This window comes from Haemorhous mexicanus, chromosome 1, assembly GCF_027477595.1.
Source record: "Haemorhous mexicanus isolate bHaeMex1 chromosome 1, bHaeMex1.pri, whole genome shotgun sequence".
NCBI lineage: Eukaryota > Metazoa > Chordata > Aves > Passeriformes > Fringillidae > Haemorhous > Haemorhous mexicanus.
The window spans coordinates 120,122,178-120,148,778 of NC_082341.1; the positions used below are offsets into that span (position 1 = coordinate 120,122,178).

Genomic DNA, 26,601 nt, shown 5'->3' on the forward strand with positions numbered 1-26,601 from the left:
GTGCATTTGATCTCTGTGACACAATCAGGTTTTTATACTAGGCTAACTATGGCTATTTCTCATATTCAAATTTTAATCCATGTTCTTCAATAAACATACAAACAGCTGTTTTTATTAAATTAGGCTTTAAGATTTTTAAATCAGTCTTAAAAAGATGCAATCTTCTTGTAAAATCTTAAAACCTTGATAAATATGTTTCTTTTATTCTTCACTGAAGTTTGGAAGCTCAACAACTTTTTGAAACAGATCAGATCCTTTTCAAAAAGGGCATGATCACTTATTTATCATAGCATATAGAAGTTTCTTAAATTTAAGAACTGAAAGTAAAATTGCTTTATGTATTATCTACATCTGTAAAAGTTATTTTCAAAGAGCAGCAATAGTGTCTGTGTTGGAAAAGAAGTTCTCCAAAAACTACCTGTACCAAAAGGTTCATAGGACTAAGCTTCAGTCTCCTTTGCCAGTGAGTTTGAGAAATAAAAGTCTGTATCTGTAGTTATGCAACATCTGGGAAGTCTTTTGGAAATGTGAACTTCAGCTAGAAGTTGAAAGCAGTATCTAAACATTCTCCATGACTGACCTAAGGAGAAAAACCTCTTTTTAATCAGAACAGCAGTTCTCATTAACAATATGAAAGAAGTCAAAATTAAAGAATTAAGGGTTTTGATCAAGCAGCTTAAGCCTTTACTGAACAAACTTTGAACAGAAACCATCTATATTAACTTATAATTTTAGCATTCTTGAGGAGAGATGGGCAGCTTATTTTCTGATAATTCAAATAACACATATATTTTAACCTTCTGAAATCTTTCAGGGGGATGTAGAGAACAACAATGCAGATGGTTACATGTTTGGAGATAGAAGTCCACAACTTTTAGAGGTACAACAAATTGTCATTTTGATATCAAAGGACCTGAATTCTGTTCTGTATGTACTAGATTGCAAAGAACATTTTTCAGTAAAGTTTTGCAGACCCTGCTGTACTTCACATGCCACATGTTCTTCAAACTTGCGCAAGCAGATTCAAATTCCAACAGTCCCTTCTCTCACTGTAAAGTACCACAAACCAATAAGCACAAGCTGCTTGGAATGGCTGAAGAGCTTTCTGCAGCAAAGAGTGGGCTGCAAGCTAAAGACAAAGCTGTTTCTGGAGTTGTAGAAAAAGTGCTGGTTTATATCTTATGTTGGAAATGAAACTAACCAGTCAACCTACTATTTCTGTAAAACTCATTCCCTATGACTCTGTCCAATGGAAAGAAAACCCAAACAAACAAAATAACAGGTACTGAAGGAAGAGGCTGCTTCTATAGGCACAAATATCACATGATGAACAAGCCCTACATTAGAGAAAAATCTATCATGCATTTTCAACACTGCTTGCAGAAATCAAGGACAAGAAGTAACTGCTAAAAACTATACAAGGAAATGCTGCCTTCTTTTAAAAAGGTATAAGGAAATAATTACACTGATTAATAAAACACCGATATTCACAACCTGCCCAAACTAAAACTGGTTTACATCTTCAGGAAAGAAGTCACAAAACATTTCCTTTTTTCTCTTAAAAAGCAGAGAGTGCCACACTGTCAAAGATAAACTGTTGCTGCATATAGATTTGAATCAACCTTCTTGTGCTTTCCATTCAGGGGATACAAAATACAAGGTCATGATTCCTGATAAACTGTTTACAGTTTTCAGATGCCTAGAAAAATCAAGCTTTTTTTCCTACCTAATTTATTATGGAATCACTAAAACTACAATAAGATGTAAAAGATTTCAAGAAATTCCTGTGAGAAATACTTAGGTTATTTTACCAAAAATAATTGGATTTTTCTTTAGTTCACCTATGCTCACCAATATATATGGTAAATGCACCTTGAGTATAAGAACTGCATGAAAACAGTCTGAAAAAAATAAAACATGGAAACTGATGTGTGAGACCATCGTCCCCTTCCTACTTTCAATTATTATTATTATTTTATTCTTTTTAAATACCACCACTGACAAAACCCAATGCAAGATATAGTCCCCAAACCCACACCAAACTGCTTTGCTGTGCATCTTTTCCAGCAGGTTTTCACACCTGCTTCTTCAGACAGAGCATCTGGAGGCTACAAAAGTACAACTTGTACTTCTCCACCAGTCATGCTTATTTGTGCGATGTTTTTTCCAGATCTGGAAGTTTTTCAATTAGTGCTTTATGGTTCATGTTGATACTGGCTATAAGTCCTCCTTCATTGCCATCTGAGCCAGTGTAACTAATTTCTTCACCAGTCAGGGTAGTCATATGGCCACCCAAAGCTCTCAACACTGCATTTCCAGCACATATGTCCCACTTCTTAATGTAGGTGACGTGGATATACACGTCAGCTTCTTCTTGATTCTTTTCAGGCACGTCAAGGAGGGCCAACACTTTATAACCTAGAAGAAATGGGCAGAGTAAAAGGTAAAACAAACAAACAAACAAACAAAAAAATTAAACAAAGCTTTCCTGTCAAAACACATTAAAAGAAGACCAGACACCCAAATATAGTTCTGCTCTTATGCTTACTCATTAATTTCTCAATCTCTATATCATGCTCAAGTCTATCTTTTTCTCCCTGGCTTTTTGCTGCAATAGAAGGAAGATGAATACACCACTCTTTAATAAAGTAAATCAGCAAAGGGCATTCCCCTTTATTATTCATTATGCACTACAAAGTAATTGCTCAAAACAGTATCCATTCTTTTATGGATTTTTTTCAAATTTTCAACTCTTTCAGCAATATTCTTGATTCACTAATCTGTTCATTTCTTCGTCTTCTTAAACAGAGTCAAGCCCTGGACAAGACCTGCTATAATCAGTTAAACTTTCACTTTCTTTCTTTGTCATTTAGAGTCATTACCAAGAAGCAATACAAGAACTTCTTGACTAAACAATCTGTAAGGGAACTCTGGCTTTTCACATTAAAGACACAGAAAGATACATTTCTGCGAAAATAAGGAAGAAAAGCCTAGTGCCTCCCATTTATGTTCTGTCAGTAACATACACAAGGACATTGCATAAGTAAAAAGTATTTTAAAATTCCTTTAAATTGAGTATTAGGTAGATAAAAATGGACTTTACAGATACTAATTTTCTTCTTTTGACATGAATGCAATAAACAATAGCAAATTTTAATGGCCCTTTTCTTAATTTTTTTTTAAATCAACCATACTAATAGCTAACTAACAACCAACCAATTCTCTTCCATGATTGTGCCTGTGGTCACACAACACTTTTTCTCCCACTGAGGCATCAGTGCCTTCCATGAACACACATCAGTGTGTTTCAATGAAAGGACCACAACAGCATTGCTGGCCTAGGCTTAGACTCAGTAACACACTAACTTGTGAACAGCCTGAAGTCTGAATCAAGTTTGCATGTAGGTTTCTAAATACAGAAAAAACTTTGTCCCTATTGTAAAGTGTTTGCTTTCAGTGATGTCAAGATCTAAAGACAAAAGGAAAAAGAGAAGACACCACAGTACACCCTTTTGTCTAGTAACGGCTACATCATTAAAATATTAAGAAGCAATAAAATGGATAGGATGCTTAAAGAACCAAACCTGCTCCACCAGCAGGGATTATCACAGTTTTATTTCCAAATGTCTGCCGTGCAACTTGCTCAACTTTTCCTGCATGGGAGCGGGACACAATAATCCTTGGAGTCTTCTCGTTGTAGGAGGAACGAGCTTTTACATTTGACCCACCATCCACCATTGCCCAAGCTACAAGAGAAACAAAAATTCTACTCAGATTTACAAAAGACAATCTCTGTTAAGTGTGAGGATAAAAGGGTACTTATATAACAATATGTAATTGATGCCTCTGACTGAATATCTCTCAGTACTGTAAGAGAGATAGTTAGGGCTGAGAGAGGATGGGGTGCATACAAGGGAAGTGACAAAGGCCACACACACATTGGTGCATATGGCATTATCCCAAACCTGACTGTTCTTGTGTAATACTTCCAAAAAACAGAATAAGAAGGAAAAGTCCCAAGCAGTTAATACTTAGAATTTGCAATTGGAAAGCCACCAAAGTTAAAAGAATGGCTCCTAGTCAAAAATACATCCAGTATTTCCTCAGACAATGTTTTTATGTAAGAAAAAAAAAGCCCCACTACCCTTTAAAACAGATACTAAAAATGCTGTGAAGTAATTTTGTTCAGAAGGATAGTAATGCTAAAGAAGGAAATAGCTCAGGAGGATAGTGCTACAAAGAAAAATATTTGATGTTGTGTTTCAGAGAACAGAATTTAGAATCCACAACTTCCCACTTATTTCATTGTGAAGTTCAAAGCCTAGCTCGGTAGGTGGTATCCCCTAACCATTAATCTGACATTTACTTAGTAAACTACCCAGCAATTTCATCTCAGCAGAGAACCAGATTGTTTGGCAACGGACTGAGCTCTGTGTAATAACAATGCTGACTGCCCTTTATTGCTTTGTATTTGTGTGGTAGTATTAGGAACAATCTGACTCAAAACACATCGGTATTTCCAGCTTGGAAAACGAATACTTGTCACACAGAATGACAGAATTCATTGCATCTCCTCTGATTCCCTATCTGTACATTGCACACTTCACTATTATCAAAGGAGATAAATTCTCAACATTCCAATGCTAAAAACCCATTTCTTCAGATAGTTATTGATGCCTAAAAAAATATTTTCCCAAAACTCCAAGATTCTTGAAGCATATTGGAATATAGTACATACTTAAGTGACTGGTAATTAAATTCATATTTATAGACATCAAAATATTTAGCACAAAATGTTGAGTGTTCAGTGTTTTAGGGCCAAAAAAGGAAAACAAATACAAAATGCATTTATTCAAACTTAGTTTTTGTTCCTGAGCTACTGCAAAACTTCAGAACTCTAGAGGTCAGTATAGCCTAAGGGAAAATGTAAACAGCAATTCCTGTTTTAAATACACAGTAAGACATGAATACTTAAACTACTTTGAAGCTTTCAGAAGTGCATGCAAATTGCCATACTTGCAGCAATGCTCGCTGATACATCATTAATACTAAATTAATTAATTATTTCACAGCTGTGGCATTAAAAACATGTCAGATAATCAATAAGGCTATGCTAGACAGTCTTGCCTGTTACACTCAAACAGTTGCCATCAAGATCTTTATTCAATCTTTTTTTTTATTCACACTGAATACACAGCAGCTCCTGGGTATATTATCACAGATCCAAGGTATTCTGCTAAATGAGCAAAGCATTCTTTTTGCTAAGACTAAAAGCACACATCAAACTGGTCAGTATTTGTAGGTTTAACTTTTTTTTGTTTGCAATAAGCACTCTAATTGAAGGGATCTTAGCTCTTTAAAATATTTTCAGTTAGTTTGTTCTAAATGCATTATTTTTATTTTAAACAATGGCAGCATTTTCCTTTGTGGTTTTACAGCAGAGAACACATCTACAGCTCTAATAGCGTGGTCTGCTGCAGTGCCCTTTTGCTGCTATTTTTCGCTGCTATTTTCTTGCTTATACCTAAAGATGTTCTCTCAAACATTATATTTCAATTAATCCTATGACTGACGATCATGGAAATATGTGAAGGCATAAAGATACCTGTGTATGACGAGAAGGGCTTGTGTATCACACCTATTACTGGTTTACCATTTACAGCCACACAAACCATGGTCGTGACATACTGTCGAAGATCCTCTGTGGGCAAAACAAGAAAGTGAGCAAGTTTACAATCAGATGGCAAGAACTCAAAAGGAAAATAGACAGGAGATTATTCAGATTATTCTCTGAAGACTAGTCTATATTCTGCCTCTTGCAGTTATGTAACTTTAATGTATCTTCAAATAACCTTTCAGTTTTCAAAAGACTTTGAAAACTTTTCAGGTTTCCAGCAATTTTTCCTGTTCAGTAGATGTAACCTACACTCCTACCACATCTAATGCTAACAGCTGTGTCTTATGCAACACGTGTTTTCATGGCAAACTGTGCCCCTCCATTCTCCCTTCTCTGCCTCACGATCTATTCTCTATTGGCTCAAAAATGGTAATTCAAAAACCAAAGAACATCCACTGGAAAGGATAATTGTATCAATTACATAGTCACAAAAAAAAAAAAAAAAAATCCCACTTTTTTAGTTGTTCCCTAGTACTTTTCAGCAAGAATTTTAGTTGGATTGCCTTGAACTGCTTATGTGACATCCTAAAACATTTGAAAAGGGGAAAGACTGAATTATGCATGGTTTTTTGAAAAATGACAAAAAAAAATTTCTTATATCAAGGTAAATAGGATACTTCCTTAGTATTCCCTTTAAATAAACAAAACCAAAAATCTAAGATACTTAGAGTTGCCACAGTAATGACTAAAACAAAGACAAGTGTAATTCCAGTACTATCCATAATTGACAGTTACCATTTATTACAGCAATTAGTTAGTTGTAAGGATACCAAAGTAATTTCAGAGTTGGAATATATAAAAGCAAATGTTGTGAGTTGAGAACTACAGAGATTTCATGATGCAATCTGTTCTATTAAATCATGCTAACTTTGACATAAGACACTTTAACAAGAGATGTCCTTTTAAATACTTACTATCTTGTCTCCAGTGTAAAAGGCAAACATCAGAATTACACACATGATTTGTCAACAAGAATCAGCTACCTGTGTATTCTTGTGTAGCATCTAAGGGATCGATCCAGACAGTGACACTTTCTGCTGGCACCTCTTTAGGCTGTATTTTTTGCTTTATGTCTTCAGGAATACTGTGATCCCAGGAGACTGTCTCCTGATCAGCTGTATCAACCCGCTCCTCAGAATTTATCTGTGGTGAGACAACAAAAGTAGTTGTATTAACATATCAGATACAGTAACTGTGGCACTTGGGAAAATTATAGGCTTGCTCACATTTTCTTCCTTCACCTTAATTACAGGAATTTTTTTTCTTTTTTTTAATTATTACAGTCATGTGACAAGAAATGCAAAACCACAATGCAGAATTTTACTGTGAACCACACCACAGCTGGACACTGTTGCTTTGGCTGCAGGTCTCCCTACTGAACATCCCCATAGTATGAATCACATTTTTTTAAATCAGTATTTAAATGCAGTTGCTTCAAGTAGTACAGGCAGAACATTTGACTCCGGAGAATCATACAGTACACAGACATTAGGGGGTTTAAAATTCAATTTATACAAACCAGTAGAAGCATATGGAAATGCAGAGATATACTATCACTGGATATTGTGCAGACTCTGCATGACTTGGACAAGAAGAAATCTTGGTATATATTCCTGCTGCAAGCACTGAGCTACAAGTAGAAGTTTAAGCAGCTCAGTTGAATTTAACCACTACACAACTGTCAGACAAATTTATTTCACAAACAAGTAAGTAACATCCCATACCCATTTTTAGGGTAGGTTGAGGTAAGGGCTTAAGATGGCCCATGAAGAACATTTATTAACAGCAGTCAAAAGTCAGATTTAAGCCTATTGTCTGTTCATTAAGCTGCTACCTAGCTTAATGAACTTTACTCCACACCAGAGGGCATTTCAGTATATCAAGCAGAGTTTGGCCTGACAGTGGAGCACACAGAACCAAACTGTTGAATGGAGTAATCTACTGCAAAACCCAACACAATGTCTTGTGACTGCAGTCACACAATATTTTTGGATGACCAGAGACACAGTTGTCTCTAAAGTTGTAGGCAAGTGACATGGAAAGACAATGAAAATGAAGGAGCTATCAGACTACATTTGACTGTGACAGATCTTATATGAGCAGGATTTTTACAAAACTCACATCATGACAAGAAAAGGCATCACACACACCTCAACTGTAACAGGGTATCAGCCAAGGGTTAAGGCCATTTTCTCCAAGAGAACTCAAAATAAAAGGAAGCAGAACCGCAGCAACTCCAGCCATACATCATAGCTGTCTTCTCACGTAAAACCAGTATTTGAAGCATTACATGCCAAACATGGAGCTCTTGAAGTTGCCGTGACATTTACAAATTAAACATCTGTCACTATACAATAAACCTGATGATTGCATTTTCCCCTAGGGAAAACAGTCCTGCTAAGTCAAGATGAGCAGTTCCACAGACTTGGCAGTCTCAACATAGCCCCTGGGCAGTCTAAGTTCCACAACAGCATATGACATACCATCATAAAAAAAACATTTCCTCAATAGAAGAAAGGGGCCTCCACAAAGTTAAGGGGTTGGAACCAATGCGCAAAAGGAAGAATATCTTGTTAAACCTGTTGTTACAGTACACTAGAATGTAAAGCCTGAAACTATCTGAAAGGTACTGTTTTCAGAGAAACACCACCTACTAGCTCAGATTTTGTAGCAGTGACCACGACACTGCAGCATTTATAATGCTTGTGAGGAGTCTCTCTCAACAGACATGATTATTCCACTAGAAAAAAAACTGGGGAAAGAGGGATAAGGTTGCATAGATATCTGAAGAAAGTAAAAAAAAACCCACAAAAAACAAATCCCAAAGCGGGTCATTCATTCTTCCATTCATATGACCATTTACTCTGTTGCTTTGGCTGAATATTTGCCTAAGAGGGGCTCACCAACCCTTAAAACTTCTCTTATCTTCCTGCTTTCCTTTTTCTTTTTGTTAATGAAGGAGAATATACCTGGAAAACATGCCTCTATGTTAAGTCCATGTTCCTATTTGTCATCTCATTTGCTGGCAGCCTCCAAAGACCCCTACCCTTTAAACTTTTCTCAAGCAATACAGATATATAGTCCACCGCAATCCCAAATCCTCACTCAGAAATTAGGAGTAGCTATCGTAGAAAGACAGACAAGGCCACATATTTCAGGCACTAGACCTTATTTCAACAAGACACTCTGGGGTTAATTGCCATTGCCTAACAGCTGTAAGGTGTAAAAGTCCATCTGGGGAAGTTCTGGAAGCTGAGCACTGACATGAAGGTTAACTACATTTTGGCAGTCTTCCCCAGTTATGCTTGAAGCAAAAGCCCTCCTCACAAAGAACTGCATCAAACACAAAGGTTTAATAAAATATATGTAAATCAGTGCATGGAATACTGCTGAAAAGTTAAAAAGAAAAAAACCACAACAACAACAAAAAAAACCCCCCATTACTTCCTAAATAAGGCAGTCTGGCTGCATCTCACCAGTACAGAGCTTCCCCAAAACCAGCCTGTAAGGTGCAGGAATTCCATAACAAATGAGGGATGCTGCTCATGGGACCCAGCAGCAGAGGTTCAACACCAATACCAGGATCAGTCCACAGTGTGCCTTCCAAAATAGCCAGGTGTTTCCAGCCTTCAGAAACCTCTGCACAGAGAACACTCCTGTCCAGCATGCTGGTGACTGGAACATAGATCTGTTCAGGAGCACAGGAAGCAACTCCAATGTACCACAAACTTGTCTGCATAAATGCAGTGTTCTGAATAGCTAACAGTCCTGGCCATCCAAAGACTTCAGGGAACCTCACAGTGGCTCCCTGTCCTGTGCTGGTTCAGTCCCTAAAAGCACTTCATGCTCTCTTTGTGGCAGCTTATCAGCCAAAAAGCCTGCTTGAATACTAGCTAGCTCTCCCTGGCATGGTGCACAACTTCAGGCTTTTTCCTGGTCTGAAAGAGTGGAACATAACTGTAGTTTTCCCTTTGAATTCACCCACAAAAGGTAAGTTAAAGTGAAAAAAATATATGCAAACACACATCCTCTGAAATCCAAATTTTAGGGCTGTTTCGTTAGAAAATAAAACAAGCACAACGCAAATAATATCACACCCATATTATAAAAATACCAATTAAGCTACTCAAACTGAAAAAAACCAAACCAAAACAAAAAACCAAAACAACATCCCCACACAGAGTTCAGGTAACAAGAAAAGTTAACATTTACCAATCAGAATATGAACATAAGAGTATTTCAGGTATTACCTTTCATAAACAGAGATTGGAACAGATTTCCCACAAAGGCAGTAGATGCCCTGTCTGTCAAGTGTTCCAGGTCAGGTTGGATGGGGCTCTGAGCTGTGGGAGCCCAGGAAATACCTCTAGCTGCCCTGGAGGGCTCGAGACCCTGCCCAAGGGGCTAAGAGACCTTGGCACAGGGCCCAAGACCCCTGTGCCTTTGATTTAGCCCTTGGAAAAAAATGCTTACCAACCTTTATATGAAGGATTACAAGCCACAACAGTTTAAGTAGAATGACAGTGAATTTATCATGGGGTGAAAAAGTAGATTTTGGGGTTTTTAGAATAGGGGTTCAGGGGGCAAGATGGAGGAATCGGGGCGTGTCCAGCCTTTCTCCTTCTTCTTCTTCTTGGCCTCCATCTTCTGTTGTGATGTTGGCTCTTTTAGATTGGTTTAGAGTAAAAGCTCGCTGTCTAACATGGGTGATAGGTATTGGAAAGTAACTGTAAACATTGTATAAGTAGTTTTTAGTATAAAGGCATAACACTGCCCCGGGGGCAGGCAGAGTGCCTCGGACTGTCTGCTGAGCAGACCTCGGCTGGACAGGAGAACATATTTTATAGATAAGATACAATAAACAACCTTGAGACCTAGAAATGAAGAGCTCTGACTTCTTCAAATGCCAGGCTGGGAAAAGAGACTTTTTAATATTTCTTGGGGTCACTCTGACCAGCTAGAGATCCTGAGACTGAACAATCTGACTGAGTAGAAGATGTCTCAGCCCATTGTAAGGAGGTTGGGCTAGATAGCCTTTAAAGATCTCTTCCAACCCACATTATTCTGATTCTATAGCTCAATGGATAAGTCTATTGATTTAAATGGGACTAAGGAAATTAAAAGCCTGGAGGCCTGAAAGCCTGGAGTGTGCACAGGGGAACATTAGTAAAACATTAATAGGTGGTTGTTTTTGCTTTGTTAGTGCACAACCAATTTGTTGCTGCATGACCTACGCAGCCACTTCACCAGTGATTATTGTGCCCAAGATCATGATCATGCATGCCCAAGACTCAACTTTGCCACCTGTATCCACCCAACATGAGATGGAGGAAAGAAGTGGAGAGACAAAAGCAAATGCAAACATTTGCAAGCAATAAACCAACAGTGATTTCAACACCATCTTTCTGAGAGACTGAGAGATGTCCTCTGTGGATGGTGGACGATACTTGATAATTACACATACCTTTTGTACTAATGTCTAGAGCAATCACTAAGAGTTCATGTTCATGTCTGTCCAACCTGGTGGCCTTCTAGATGGAGTGACTGCAACAGCTGACAAGGGTGCCAAGACCAGCTGGTGTCACCTACCTAGACTTCTGTAAGGCCTTTGATAGGGTCCCACATGACGTCATTATCTTCAAATTGGAGAGACATGGATTTAAAGATTATTCAATGGATAAAGAATTGGATGGATGGACACAGCCAGGAAGTTTGGGTCAACAACTTGTATGTCCACATGGAGGTCAGTGATGGTCTCCCTCAAGGCTCCGTTTTGGGATTTGGGACTGGTACTCTTTTATATCTTCATCAATGACGATAGTAAGATCAAATGGACCCTCAGGAAGTTTGCAGATGACATCAAGCCAAGCAGTGCACTTGATACAGCAGAAGGAAGGGATACTGTCCTGAGTGACTGGACAAACTTGAGAAGCTGGCTCATGAGAACCTCTAAGTTCAACAAGTCCAAGTGCAAGATGCTGCACCTGGTTTGGGGTAATCCCAGGCATGAGTACAGACTGGGGGAACTCACTGAGAGCAGCATAACAGAGACACACTTGGGATTTATTGTGGATGTGTGCTCACAGCCCAGACAGCCAACTATCTCCTGGGATGCATCAAAAAAACCAGCATGGCCAGCAGATGGAGGGAAGCAATTCTCCCCCTCTCCTCTGCCCTGGTGAGACCCCACGTGGAGTGCTGCAACCAGGTATGGAGTCGTCACCATAATAATGATGTGGAACTGTTAGAGTGGGTCCAGAGAAGGGCCACAAAGATGATGAGAGGGATGAACATCCCTCCTATGAAGACATGCTAAGAGCTGGGTTTATTCAACCTGGAAAAGAGAGAAGGCTCCTGGGAGACCTAAAGGCAACCTTCCAGTACTTAAATTGTGCATATAAAAAAAGAGGGAGAATAACCCTTTACATGGGCAGATAGGGATAGGACAAGAGGAAATAGTTTCAAACTAAAAGAGGATGGATTTGGCCTAGCTTTTAGGAAGAAATTCTTTACTGTAAGGGTGGTGAGCCACTGGAGCATATCGCCTAGAGAAGCTGTGGATGCCTCATCCCTCAAAGTGCTCAAGACCAGACGGGATGGGGCTTTGAGCAGCTTGGTCTCGTGGAAGGCATTCCTACCTATGACAGGGTAGTTGGAACAAGATGATCTCTAAGGTCCCTTCCGACATAAGTTGTTTTATGACTCCACAATACCCACAACTACCCATCTTGGAAGGTATACTGACCTATGAGGTAGCTGCATGGGACTGTAATTGATTTGCTCTTATGTGACTGTGCTTCAGAGATGTCTCAACTCCAAGGAGAGGGGTTCAACAAGCAATCTTTGGGATTTCCCCCACTTAAGAGACCCCTTCAACCCCTGCTGCTGTACTGCACCAAAGAGCAATCCTATACTCACCATGCAAAACTGACTGTTTTGCCTCCATTGGCTCTGCTTCTCTGTTTTCCTCCTCAAATGTATCAGAGGTGAAAGCTGTCTCAGCTTCTCACAGCATCTGCACATACACAAATGCTGTGAAGGAATCAAATGCCAAAACCCTAAATGTAAACACCCACTAGACAAGTCAGGACATATCAATATGCTCAACAGCAGAGCACTCTCCAGGAGAGAAAAAGCACTCAAAGCACCATTATTTCCAGTATCTGAGGAAAATATCTAACCTACCCTGGTTACAAAACAAGGCTCCAGAATCTGTTACAGAGAGAGGGGTGTGCTTTCACACCAAGATCACACCAAGACTTAGCTCACCTGCATCCAGGACAATTCATGACCCCTTTCCATCCAGCTTTTAAATTTGGGGTTGGTGAATGAAAACTGCTTCTTGAAAGCCTGCGTTAATTAACTCTGAAAAGAATGCAAACTGGGAAATCAAAGTACCACTTCTTTTTGTAAATTTAAAATGCCTTTAAGCTTTAAAGAATTTGAATAGTAGCCTTCCCAGCATAGTAAAAAACAAAGTCAAGCCTGATTTTATTCAATATACTGACATTTTTAAAGCCAGCTGCTTGCTTTTGAAAAGGTTCTTTTCCTCCTTAGATTACCACAACATATTAGAAAGGAAAAATAAGCATTTACAGGCGATCTACATGCCTCTCAAAAATGTTCCTCTTGACAAGGTTCAATTTACATAGTTTTAGCAAGGCAATTTTATTATGAATGGAAAGAAGACCTTGTAGAATCATATGGTTTTCTAAAAAAACCCAAAAAAACCCCAACAACTTATTAAAAGGTAATTAAGTTTAGAAACTATAAGTTTAAAGTCCAAACTTTTAATTAAGTTTAAAACTATAAAGCATTTTTGTATATAAATGTGTAAGGTATAAAATCTTACAAATGTATAAAATAATCAGAGGCATAAAACCCACTGGTCTCATGTGGCCATTGATTTGATCAGAAAACAACAAGTATTTCTATAATTATATCACAACACTGAAAAAGGACACATGCCTTTTTCAAGGCACCTAAATTAGGGCAAACAGAGGTTTTCCTCTATCATCAACTACATCTTTGTTTATTTTAGCAACAAAAAGTTACTTAATGCAAGAACAAGATGACAGAATATGCAAAGAATCTGGACAAGTCTAAATGTCAAGAAGCTCAATTAGTGCTTATCAAAACTCATTAGGCAACTTTGGCCATTAAGCCAGCAGGAAGCAGACTGAAACAAACAGGACTTAATAAATGATAAAGACATATCCAATGACATCTCTGCTTCTACGGACTTACAATGAATAGAGCTTGGTGAAAACAACAAAAGTGGAATTGAGGGAATCAGCATGGATCACAGGATTCACTGTTTCCACCGGTAATCTGCAGAAACAACTAGAATTTTAGACCAGGAAAATAAAGCCACTTGCTCATTAGCTCACACAAGTGGTTTCAGTAGATGGTAAAATTCTCCATTACAGTTCTGTACAGACCCAAGTCTAGTAAAGAGAATGAGATGACTTGCTTGTCACAAGAGTTGCAGAACTTACAAATAAATTATTTGTAATTGCATCTGAGAAGATAATCACAGAGCTCATTAGCTCTGTGTTACAGAGCTAAAAGTTACAGAGCACAAAGTTAGTCTAACTTCATTTTTATGCAGAGTGAGTGGGCATAAGTCATCTGGCATCATTTGGAACCCATGTTAGGAGATGCATCATCTCCAGACAACACCTATTACTGAGATTTCAGATTAACACTCACACTTCTTGTTTTACTTAGAAACCCACTGGCAGTGGGTTCTGCAAAGATCATCTGGGTCAGAAGAACATGAACTATATTAAAAGCCCTAAGACCTGAGAAGGCTATTCTCACAACATGAAAAGACAAATTACTGAACCTACTCACTAAAGTGCAATACCTCTGAAGTTAAAGTAGTATTTCCTTTTTTAAACCTACTTCTTTAATATACCTATCTTTCACACAGAATCAGAATCAGTTACAGAGCTTGCCATCTCAGGTGAAATTCCAGTTTTTTAGGTATGGTAGTTGGCACTCTGATCAGAAGCCTGCAAACAGTGAGTTGAAACCCAGTACTTCAGATAGCATGATAAAAAAAGGAATGCTTGGAGTCATCAATCTTCAAAAGTCAGATTAATTTAGAAGAAAATCAAAGTAAAAGTGACATGTTCTTAAAGTTTCATTTCAAGCACTGATTGCAGCATTATCATGCACAAGCTTGAAATGCGGTATTTATCATCAGTCTTAACTGGGAAACAGACATAAGAACATTTGGATTTAGAATAGCGACAAGACTCAAAAAAAGATGCTCAAAGTAAAAGACTGGGACAGAAGAAGACTTGATTTCCACCACAGTCACAATATAAAAAAAAAAGGGAGCGAACAAGATGAAACTCTATTTAGTATTTACTTTAGAAAACAAGAGATATAGCTGGTGCAACTTTAGAACAAAAAGAAGCCAAAACAGCTCAAAATGAAAATGTAGGGCAGAATACAATCTGACCAGTAAGACTGAAGTTTGCATCCTGTGAACATAACTCTAGCATAGCAGTGAAGTAGCAGAATTGTGTGGGTCACTCTAAAATTAGCTTTTCCAGTCAGAGGACAAGAGGTAATCTGGTCAAAACACAAGTTTAAGGAACAGGCTGTCAATCATTCCTGCCTTTGTGATCAAGCAGGGCTGCTCCTTCAGATGTGCTGGAGATGGGCTGTAGTGGGAAGTCAACCAGGGTATTCCTAAATAACCTTTCTTTTAAATAACATTTATGTTAAATTTTTACCTGGGATTCAATCAGTTATCAAGATCTGGACATTGATAGGCCAGATTGACAGGCCACATTAAAAGAGTAAGACCCTAAGGCATGATGCTGAGAGGGATCTTTTAGCAAGTAATGCTGCTGAAACCCTGCTATCATAAGATCATTTCTTCACAGAAGCTCTTCTGAGCAGAACATACCAGCATTGAATTTGTAAAGAATGCCTCCCCAGTCCACTCCCACCTCAGCAGCAGGGCTGGGTCAAGCATCTCCTTAATCTCCTCACCTAATTCCCAGCCCAGTCCTTATCACACCACCACTGTGCCAGCACAAGAATAAATAAGGCTGCATGGAGAACCACCCAGGAAAGAAGTAACCCAGAAAAGATAAACAAAATAAATAAAAAATGAAAGCAGTAGAGGGGATGATTACTGCTGGATCAGAGCTTTAACTCCTTCTTAGCATGACAAATGAATGAGGACAACATATTGGTAATGCAGGAGCAGTAACACCTCAAGCCTATAACTGCAGTTGGGAACTTCACCAAGAGAAAGTGATGCATAGGTTTTAGCATTAAGTATATTTTAAAATCAACTGTACAAAGATGCTTCATGGAATACACATGCAAACATTTACTGCCGAATGTTGAGTGCAATCACAAACTCTGGGTAATACCCAAGGTAGCAGTAAGTGATTTACCCCTTATCTTTCCCAGGTCTATTTCTGAGGGATATAAAAACACCACCACTAAACCTAAACTAAATCTACACAGTGATAAAAAACAATTGAGCCACTCCTACCTAGGTCTTACCTAACATAGTCTTGAGAAGTCTGAACTGATGCAAATGCATCTATTTATATCTAACAGAGCAGTTGATGTCAGCAGTGGAGTTCCTCTTCCTCTGTAGAGACAATACCTTTATTCAAGAGAACAAAGGCAAACACTGTGGGATTTTTTCCCCTCAGATTTTGAAAGGGCTTTTTTTATAAATCCCAACCCTTAGTATTATAAGGCTTCTCCCAGATTTATTTAAGCTTCTGCATGTGAGAAGCCTAATTCTTTTATCTTCTCTTAATAACCACACTTTAAGAGATTCAGATCTGCTTCAGAAAGACTGTTTGCATGTTTTCCCTTTTTATGTCCAGCAGGACAAAACAAGGAATACAATGCTGTTCACTGACTTAAGTTTATTTCAGTTGAATGACTATTACCCTTGGTTATTTTGAAATATTGAAAAGCCACAGTTATTCTTAGAGAATCACAGAGAAATAGAATGGTTTGGGCTGGAAGGTACCTTCCAGATCTCACTCCAACCCCCCTGCCACGGGTTGGGACACCTTCCACTAAACCAGGTTGCTCAAGGCTTTATCCTGCGTGACCTTGAACACTTCCAGGGAGCATCACCCACAAATTCTCTGGGCAACCTGGTCCAGTGCCTCGCCACTCCCACAGTAAAGAATTTTGTCCTAATGTTTAATCTAAACCTGCTCTCTTCCAGTTGAAAGCCATTCTTCCCTGTCCTGTCAACACATGCCCTTGTACAAAACTCCACTCCAGGTCTCCTACAGCCCCCTTCAGGTACTGAAAGGCTCTGTAATGTCTCACAGGAGCCTTCTCTTGTCCAGACTGAACAACTCCATTTTCTTTGCTTTACAGGCATATTTTAGCTCCTAGTTTTGTACTTGTTCATCTTCTTCCTGGATGCAGCATTTGGCAACAATTTAAATACCAAAGTTCTCCTGTTAAACTCAAGAACTTCAGCATGTGAGAAAATCAGCATTTTGCATAAGCTTACTCTTGGAATTATTGCAGTTTTTGTTTGACATCTTTTATTAGTGTCATCTTCTCTAGCAAGGAGAGAAGAGGAGGTTTACTTGACTTCAGCAGCATCTTTTATGCTGGAGTGTCAGTCTGTATGGGGGGGATAAGATTACAGATATAAAGAAGATATTTCTTACAAGATGCAATTTATACTGCCTCAGAAAATCCTCTATAATCCTTATATTCACACCAAGACTCAGCAGCTCTGTGCCATGAAAGAGCTGCAGTTTTAGATGGGTTGCTCTGAAGTTATACTTGAAGGATTAGTAGATTGAGATGATACCTTGCCTTCACACCTGAGAAGCACACATAGTATGTATATAGTAGTAAAATAAAGCTTTTATTTTAGTTTGGGCAAATGTTTATGAATACACCTTCATCACAGACTTTAAGAGACAAAATGTCTTATCAGTGTATACACAGCTTAGTGAGTATTTTTTAAACACCACATGAGGTAAGCTGTTATTATCCCCATCATGTTTTTAGAATACTTAATGTCCCACAGCTGATCTGTCAGACTGAATAACTCCAAACCTGAAAAATTTGTCAAGTACACTCATCCTAGATAATCTCAGTGCTCAAGCTCAGTCAGTCTAAGGAAGAGTGGGGAAAAAGAAAAGACATATGCCTGGTATTTCAGTTCCACAGACCTATGCACACATTTTCAGTTTTATACTGCCTTTAAGAACACATCTGCACTTTCAAAAGTACCATCTATTCTTAAAGACTAGCAGCACACATCACCTGTGAGAAAAATAAAAGGGAGTACCCAGGTTTTTTAAACGTAGATGTTCAAAGTTAACACCCTCTGCCAGAAAGACATAAGTCAGACTGTCACTGCTAGGAATACCAGGCTCCAGAGCAAGTTTACGTGAGACCACAGAGCAGGCAATACACAGTCCACTGTGTTCTTCAAGCCTAGACAGAACCCACAGCCTTCTCTAGAAGCACAGGCAACTCTTACATCTAGATTAATGAAGTCCCTCCGTCTGTGAAAGGGGAGAAAGCATAGAGGTTTCAAGCCAGCTAAGCTGTAAAGCCAAGATCTCTAAGGGCACTGAATAATGCAAGAGAACAGGGGTCAATACTTTTTCTTCCTTTAACACTGGGCCTGTGAAGGTGCCTTGTCACCAACAGATAATCCAGGAAATCTTCAAAACAGAACCCGCATAATCTTTCTGTAGAGGAAGATTAGTCACATCTCAAGTTTATTTCAAACATTGAAGAATTTCTGTTTCCTCTAGATGTCATATTCAAAAAGTTCTTTACAACACTTTAAAACCCCACCAAAACAAACAAACAAACAAAAAAACCAACAAACAAAAAACTACATATTTTTCCATGGAACTTTCAAAACGGCTACTGAAATTTGAATAGTAACTCAATAACCAAAAACTGGACTTAGCTACTTTTTCTCGCAACCCCTCCAGGAGAAGCATGCAATCACCACTTCTGAGATCCAAATTTAGGGCATTCTATCCATTTCAAATGGCCATGAAAAGCTAAGGAATTTAACACCAAAAGACAGAAGTTCCCATTGATTGAAACGACAATACCAACAAACCCCCAAAATCCTCAAAATACGGTTCAAAGTTTAGGGTGCAACCTTAAGAGCTAGACCCAGATTTCAGGAGGGAAGGAGATCAGGAAGGGTGTACACCTCTGGAAACAAAGTAAACTCATTTTGCTCATGTAGGCAGTGATCCACAGTATTGACACAGCTATGCTTATCAGCTGTCCCACAGCCACGAGTGCTAAACACTCGGTTATTACAGCGCTATGTTCCTAAGCCTCGAATTCTCAGTCGCTGCTCCCGCCCCTGGTTCTCCCCACAACTGACGGCAGAAAGGACAACTGGCAGGAAGGATAACCACCAAAGCAACGGCGCTCCTAATCTCTGCATCTCAACCGTAGGCGGAATTTGCGCTGCACAATTACCTGCATCCCTGACCACAGAGCTCATGATCCGCAACAGCGAGACCCGGTATTTCCCCCATCCCACCATGCCCGCACTGTTTGATACTGTTTCACCTCGCGTGGCTTCGCTTGCAACACGCTGCAACTCTTTCCCCTGCAACCCAACACCCACGGCGAGGAGAGTGAGGTGGCACTGCCACAAATTCAGCGGGAGGGGAAGGAAAGGCGCAAACGAGGCAGCGCTTCCCGCCGGCGGATACAGACCGGAGAGCCGCCGGGGCTCCACAGCGGGGTCCCAGCGCCGGGCCCTCAGCAGCCCTCGCCTCACGGAGGGCGCCTGGCACCCACCTGCACGGCGGGGAAGGCGCCCTTCAGCAGGTAGAACATCCTGCGGTTGGAGAGGAGGTCGCCGGTGGTCAGCTGCTCCTCGGCCCCCTCCCGCGTCTTCCCCTTCGCCTTGGCGTTGAGGACGTTCCCCTCGCGGACCCGCTTCACCTCCTCCCCGCCCCTGACGGCGGCCAGCACGGACACGGCCAGCAGCTCCCGCAGGTCCACGGCGCCGCCGGGCGCAGAGCCGTGGGGCGTCTCGGGCCCGCCGGCCGCCGGCTCGCTCAGCATGAAGAAGGCGAAGCGGCCGGCCAGGAAGCCGGAGTAGAGGTGGTAGAGAACGCCCAGCCCCAGCAGGCAGAACACGGCCATGCCGAGCGGCGACAGGCGGATGCCCATGGGGGCCATGGCCGCGGGGCGGGCGGGTGGCGGGGCCGGCAGTCACCACAATCCCATGGCACGGCCGGGGCACTGCGCTCCGCAGCTGCTGCTGCTGCGGCGGCGCCGGGCCGGCTCCACGCTCGCGGCCGGGAGGCAGCGCCGTCTGTATCCGGGTCAGGCGGAGGCGGAGCCCGCCGCGCGCACTGGGCATGTCCCGCTGCACCCCGCTCCCGGCCGCTGCCCCTGCCGGCAGGGGCACGGCGGGTCCCACGGGTACCTGCCCTGCTCATCCATGGCAGCACACGCGGTCCATCGCCCGCTGGTTCTCCTGAGCTCTGTGGTTTGGGGTGATTTTTTCCTCATCTCCCTCTCGGCAGCAGGTGCTCCAGGAGCCCGCCGTGGCAGCGCTGAGGGAGGTGCTCCGCCCGCGGGCAGGACCCGGACCCAGACCCGGACCCGGACCCGGAGCCCGAAGCCGGAGCCCGAGCCCGAGCCCGAGCCCAAGCCCGAACCCGCCCGGCACGCTGGGAGGGAGTTTTCTGATGGAAATTGCTGTTGGCATAAACTGCTGCTAAATTTCTGAAGGTGCAATGTTAGCGGTGCTGAGCATCATTGCTGAGAAATTCTTGTTTCTGTCATAGTGGTTCGGAAAGTTTCTGACTCTCTACCCCTCCGTTCCTCGACGAATTCCTCTCATTCAGTAAAATGAAGCAAATCCAACTGTTTCCTCAGCCAAGTGATGTGATAAAAGCCTACCTGTCTTAATTTGTATTTTTCTTTGCACCTCAGTTGCTTTGGGGGAGTGTGAAACTTCATAGCCAGGATGGACATCTGGGGTGGGAAGTAGGAAGAGTCTCTGATTTCTTTCTGGTCTCATTTCTGATTCCTTTTATTAGTTTTCGGTAAATTACAAATAAAAGAACTATGTTAATTCAGCATTGTTTGAATGCTTTTTATTCAAGCAGCAATCTTGTCGATACACAGGCTGTAGGAACAGATCTTGGCAGTGACTGTGGGAAGAAGTGATTATTAGGGATCATGCATTATAACTGGTTTCTTGGGCGTTTTTTTTGGTTTTTTTTTTAAGTGTTAGACTTACATAACCAAGAATGTGAAAACGATAAAGACCAAAACTGAGACCAGCCTCGCAAACTGAAGGTGCCCTAAAGTCTCCTCTGCGTTTCCATTTTAATGGCATCTACATGTACATAGTTACATATACAGTGTCCTGCAGGATTGCACCCTCCCTGAAGTACAAGTGTATGTGCAGGCAGTGAAAGTTAAAGAATCATGGAATGGGAAAGCATTTCACTTGAATTCAGCAGTTGGGTTTTACTCCAACCATGCTGAGGTTAAACTTTATGTGCTATTAGGCAAAACCTAGAACATCCATGCTTTCCAGTTTCCCATTCCTTTTAAGAAGCAAATTGTTGATTTTATTTGTTTGTTTTTTTTTTTTTTCTCTGCAGTTGCTTCTCTGGCAGAATGGGAGCTTAAAAGGATACATTGAGCATTTTCCTTAACATTGATTTTACAGTTCAACATTTCCTATAATAATGACTGGTAAGAAGCAGTGCAGTGATATAGGGTTCATCTTAGAGAGTGTAGACTTGTGTCAGTTATGAGCAAAATATCTAGGCAGCAAATGCTGCCTGATGCTATCAGTAACAGTTTTTGTGTGTGTTCAGTAAACAGGAATTTTAAACTCCACTATAGGGGAGGAAACCCAGAAGAAGGAAGAAAACCTGCAACTTTGTGAACTGGTTTCTTAATGGAAAAAAAGCAAAATACTAGGCTTTTTGTCCCACTGAAGTTTGCAAAGATCTTACAAAGGTGTAGAAAATTAATGGATTTATTATCTGCCACTTACATTTTTATGCCTCCAGCAAACATAGGAAATATTAACAGTAATGTCAACTGAAGAAGATGGTGGACAGAGGGCTCCTTATTTCTGTGATATTGTATGTACCATCTGTGCCAGGTTTTAGAAGAGACTGTTCATTACTGAATGCAATCACACAACCAATAGACAATATGCTTTCAGCCTGTTTCTCTGTAGCAATCTTACTCTGTAATTACCAATATCATTATAAAGATTGCAGTCTGGCATTTTCCATGTTGTTTTCCCAAGTTCCATAAATCAGGTTCCTCATGTTTATCCAGGCTGCTGTTGGCTTCACCTGGGCTCCAGAGCACCCCAGAGACCTTTGCACAGTGCTCTTGGCAGATGATATAAAGATAGTTTAGGCAGGGTTTCTTTATTGCTTCAATATGTAAGATGAGTTTCCAGAGACCATGGTGTAGGCATAAAATGAAATCAGCTTGTGGGAAAAAAATATATCCGTGTTATTAGCAAAAGCAGATTTTTCCCTTTACATGAGGGCTAAGGAGAAATTCTAATGGAAATGTTCCTTTTGTGAATGGGGAGAGTGCCAGAGCACAGGGAGTTCGGTGTCTCTGACTTTTAGAGCCTATGGCAAGAATGTATGAACTAGTGAGCTCCCATCCTTGTCCAGGCTAGCAGTGTTTTGTCAACAGTTCTTTACAGTGCAGTATATTTTCATGCCTGCTTTGCCAGCATTATTGCTGACTCGTGGAGAAACAGGCAATGCCTACATCTTCCACAGCTCCAGCCATGCAAGCAGGTTAACAGGGTGTGTCAGCAGCCACAGAAGTGCTGTGCTGCAGCAGTTGTTTCTCTGTGACTCTGGCAGGTTATGAAACCATTCGTGGGCAACCTTCCTGAGTGCTCAGTTTTTGTGTCTGCAGTTGCAGTGTGTCTGTGGAAAAGACAAGGAGTCCCTCAGGTTCAGAGCTGTTTTGTCTGCAGTGCATGAAGAAGATCTGCTGTGTCTGTGCTTCTGAAAGGCCGAGAGAGAGCAGATGGCTGTTGGGTGGTACAAAAGGGCCTGAGGGGAACCTGCTGTGGAAATGCCAGCACCAGCTGCAGCCACTACATTTCCCTGTCAGTGCGGGAAGGTAGTCCATGACAGAGTCCCATCCAAGGTCTTTCCTTGGATGGGACTATCCCAGCAAGGGATAGCTCTCCTTTGCACGGGGCATTTGATTGGAGCAGTGTATGTGTATGGGCAGCATAGTTGTCGTTTACGCAATTAGTTTCTTCCTTATTTCTCTCTCTTTTCTCATATTTCCTGTTCTTTTCTGGTTATTTTTTTTGTGATACCACCTCATCCAATCCTGTTTGCAGCAGCAGTGGCAGTTATGGATAGCTCTTTCTTATATCCTGTCTGGCCATGCAGGGCTGAGAGCCTTGAGAGGATTGTGCAAAGATATACTGAACCTAAGGGTATTATTAAAGACTTTATTTAATGTAAAATCAAATGTTATTTTATCTAAAATAAAAGCAGAATGTTACAAAATGTGTGCAGCATGGAGGTGGACCGAACAAGGCAAAAAAAGGTGGATGAATGTCTGTATTTTAGAGTGCATCCCAGTGAAGAGTTCCTAGGTACCTATAGTCCAGCTTTTCTCAAAGGTTTCCTCCCCATAGTGTCCTCCTTTGTCGTGCTTCCTTTTCCTTGGTGGGGAAAGGATGGCTCCAAATACACCTGAAGGCTAGGCTGCCATTCAGCAGAATTTTGATTGGCAGGGAAGTTGGACAGAGAGAAACTAGTCAAGTTCAACAAGGGCAGGTGTAGGGTCCTGCACCTGAGGAGGAATAACCCCAGGACAGGCAGGAGCTGACCTATTGGAGAGCAGCTTTTCAGAGGACTGGGAGTCTTAGCAGATGGCAAGCTGACCATGAGCCAGCAGTGCCCTTGAGGCCAGGAGGACTAATAATATCCTGGGTGCATTGGGATAAGTGTGGCCAGCAGGTCAACAGAGGTGATCCTCCCCCTCTACTGGGCCTTAGTGAGGCCACACCTGCAATATTGTGTTCAGTTCTGGTCTCCAAAGTTCAGGAAAGACAAGGAGCTACTGTAGAGGATGAGGAGAGACTTCAGGAGCTGGACCTGTTTAGTCTAGAAATAAGAAGACTGAGAAGGGATCTCATTAATATATATAAATATCCCAAAAGTGGGTGACAAAAGGATGGTGCCAGACTTGCTAGTGTGCCTAGTGACAAGACAGGGAGCAATGGCCATAAATTTAAACAAACAAAGTTACACCTTGACTTTTTTACACTGGGGGTGCCAGAGCACTGAAGCAGGCTGCCCAGGGAGGTTGTGGAATCTCCCTTTCTGGAGTCATTTCTCACTTGGATTTGTGCTTGCGTTACCTGCTCTAGGTGACTCTGCCTTGGCAGAAGGAGTTGGAATAGATGTTCTCCAGAGGTCCTTTCTAACCCTAGTAAATGTGTGATTCTGTAAAATATAAATATAGGAAGGGGTTATAATCTGAAATCCAGGTGGGAATTGCATCTGTGCTCCTCATTAGGACAGGATCCAGGTCCTGGAGCTTGCAGCAGGTCACACTGCCAGAATTAGGGCCTTCATGGATATACACGGTCCCCAAGTATGAGCTGTACAGAGCCTGTTTCCTGCATTCCTCCAGGTCAGCTTAGCATGGATACTGAGGTATTCTGCCAGCAGCAATGCAGCAAAGCTCCTTGCTGTCTGATTGTCAGGAGACACTGCTTTGCCCTCCTGCCTACTCTTTCTCATGAGTTTCTCAGAGCACTGAGCTGTTTCCAGGGAATGCTGCTTGCAGCAAATGTGGCTCTGTGCCAGGCTTGGTTCTGGCTTCATGGCAATGCCAAGATTATAGAATGCAGTACCTATGATTCAGGAGAAGTCCTAAGGGAAAATGGAAGAGCCTGACCCAGGAGAGGGCATCCAAGGTGAAAACAGATGCAAAGTGTGATGGGAAGAGAGCTGTCTATGGTGAGGCTCTGGAAAGGAGCATGGTCCAAGCCTGGATTTGCAGAAAAGCAGCTGCAGCGAGGTGCTGTGAGCTCAGGAATCAAGGGGTGGGAAGCAACATAAAAGGACTTGTGGGGTGGTTTGGGGAATTCTGATACAGGCACCTTCTGCTTGATCTGATAGAAAAGCGGTTAGCCAAAATGTTTGGAACAAATTTTCATGGACACAGGGTTTATAAATCAGATTGGCACTTAGCTAACTGAAGATTTTTAATGTGCTCCTTCAAGACCTTAAGCCATCTTATGAGTACAGTCAAGCCTGGTTTAGGAAAATGGGAAAGAGTGGAATTTAGCTTTTTTTGATAGATTTGTTAACAGGCCAGTTAGGTACAAAGCTTAAGAGCTATTCTAGAAAAAAAAAAAAAGTCTTTAAGTAATCAAGTGTAGAAATATCTTCTGAATAAGTAAGAAATTAAGAAGTTTAGAAGGGAAAAGACTGAATTTGTATGGAACCCTTAGAGGATTAGAAGAGCGAGCTTATCAGTAAAAGCTTATGGGATACATAAAAAGAGGCTCTGTAGATACAAGCTTAGCTATATGGTATGCAGAAGACTGCAACCAAAGGAAATATGAGGAGGGAGATTTTTTTACATTTGATCTTTGTGCAAAAAGCTTGAGTGCTTGTAACTTTGTCGGGTTTGGATGCTGTACAGAGAAATCCTTTTGTTTGAATTGTAAACAGCTTGGGAGTTAAATGTAATTTCACTGGTAACTGAATACCAAGGCTGTGAAGACTCTAAATCACAACTTATGAAATGCCCAGCACTCGTGAACTGCGCTGAAAGGCGTACAGAGCAGTCTGGGAGAGTGTCATAAAAATCAAGGAAAGCAGAAAAAGCTGCTGGTGACAGCAAGGAAACTGCTGTGCTGACAATAAAGCAGTGGAGAAGACATCAAACTGCAGGAATATTAAGGGATTTTATGACAGCTGTCAAGTACAGCCTACACTTTGATCAAGTAAATTACTTAGCATGAGTAAAGTTTAGGCGTCCAAGAAAAAGAGTGATAGTAAATGACGTGATAGTAATTTCTGGCCTTGTACATGAAAGTTAAAGTACATAAAGTAAGTAAAAATGGTATCAAATTAGAACAGCATTTACACATGAATTAGAAATATTTATTAGTGTGAGATACCCGTTCCATTTATAAAGGAATTGATGAGATGTAAGTTCAAGGCAGTGAAAAACTGTATTTCAAACCTTTGTGGAGAGTCTTCTTTAAAAGTCTGGTATTTTGCCTGAAGGGCTTAATTGCTGGTGGACTTAACAGAGCCTTTCAGAAAGGGTTGTGATTGTAAGACCATCTCAGCTAGGCAGAAGTTCATTTTGACACCAAGCTGGTTAACAGAGGCACCTCCCAGGGTGGTCACAGATTTTCTGTGCACCCAAAACAAGCCAAAATATTCTCTTGCTTCCAGCACTGCAGAAACCTACAGAATTGACACTGAGTGCTGCCAGTTCCTCAGCAGTTGAGTGGCAATCACAGCTGAAGGGAGGTTTTGCTTCTCTGTTGCCAGACATGACTGCTTATTTCTGGCCCTGTACACCTCTACCCATAGTTGTTCCAGGACAGCTAATCATGGAGCTCTTCTGCAAACCAAGCCAAGCAAAGCAGGTTTATATCCCTGTGTGGTGCTGCCCACCTTGGCTTGGTACAAGCCCAAATCTGCCTGATCTCTCTGCAACGTGTCCCCAGCTGTGTTTCCACCTCCTCCGTGCAGACTGGGAAGCTCATCCATCTGGAAACTAACCCAGCAAAGCAAACAGAATGTATTGGGCATAGTATGCAGGTTCAGTGTTAAACTGCTCTTTTGGACGGCAGATTTGTTTTTTTTCATGTTTGAAGTTGTGTCCTAAGGAACTGGATGTTA

General features: G+C 41.2%; 1 protein-coding gene across 1 annotated transcript; it reads right to left on the minus strand.

Moving 5' to 3' along the window:
• Positions 1 to 1,930: 1,930 nt before the first annotated feature.
• On the minus strand, positions 1,931 to 20,000 carry BPNT2 (3'(2'), 5'-bisphosphate nucleotidase 2). Its single transcript, XM_059860963.1, has 5 exons — positions 19,490 to 20,000; positions 6,661 to 6,820; positions 5,606 to 5,701; positions 3,585 to 3,746; positions 1,931 to 2,418 (listed from the first exon to the last, which is right to left on the minus strand). The coding sequence occupies exons 1-5, from the start codon at positions 19,874 to 19,876 to the stop codon at positions 2,147 to 2,149; spliced, it is 1,077 nt and encodes a 358-aa protein (XP_059716946.1). The 5' UTR covers positions 19,877 to 20,000; the 3' UTR covers positions 1,931 to 2,146.
• Positions 20,001 to 26,601: the final 6,601 nt, after the last annotated feature.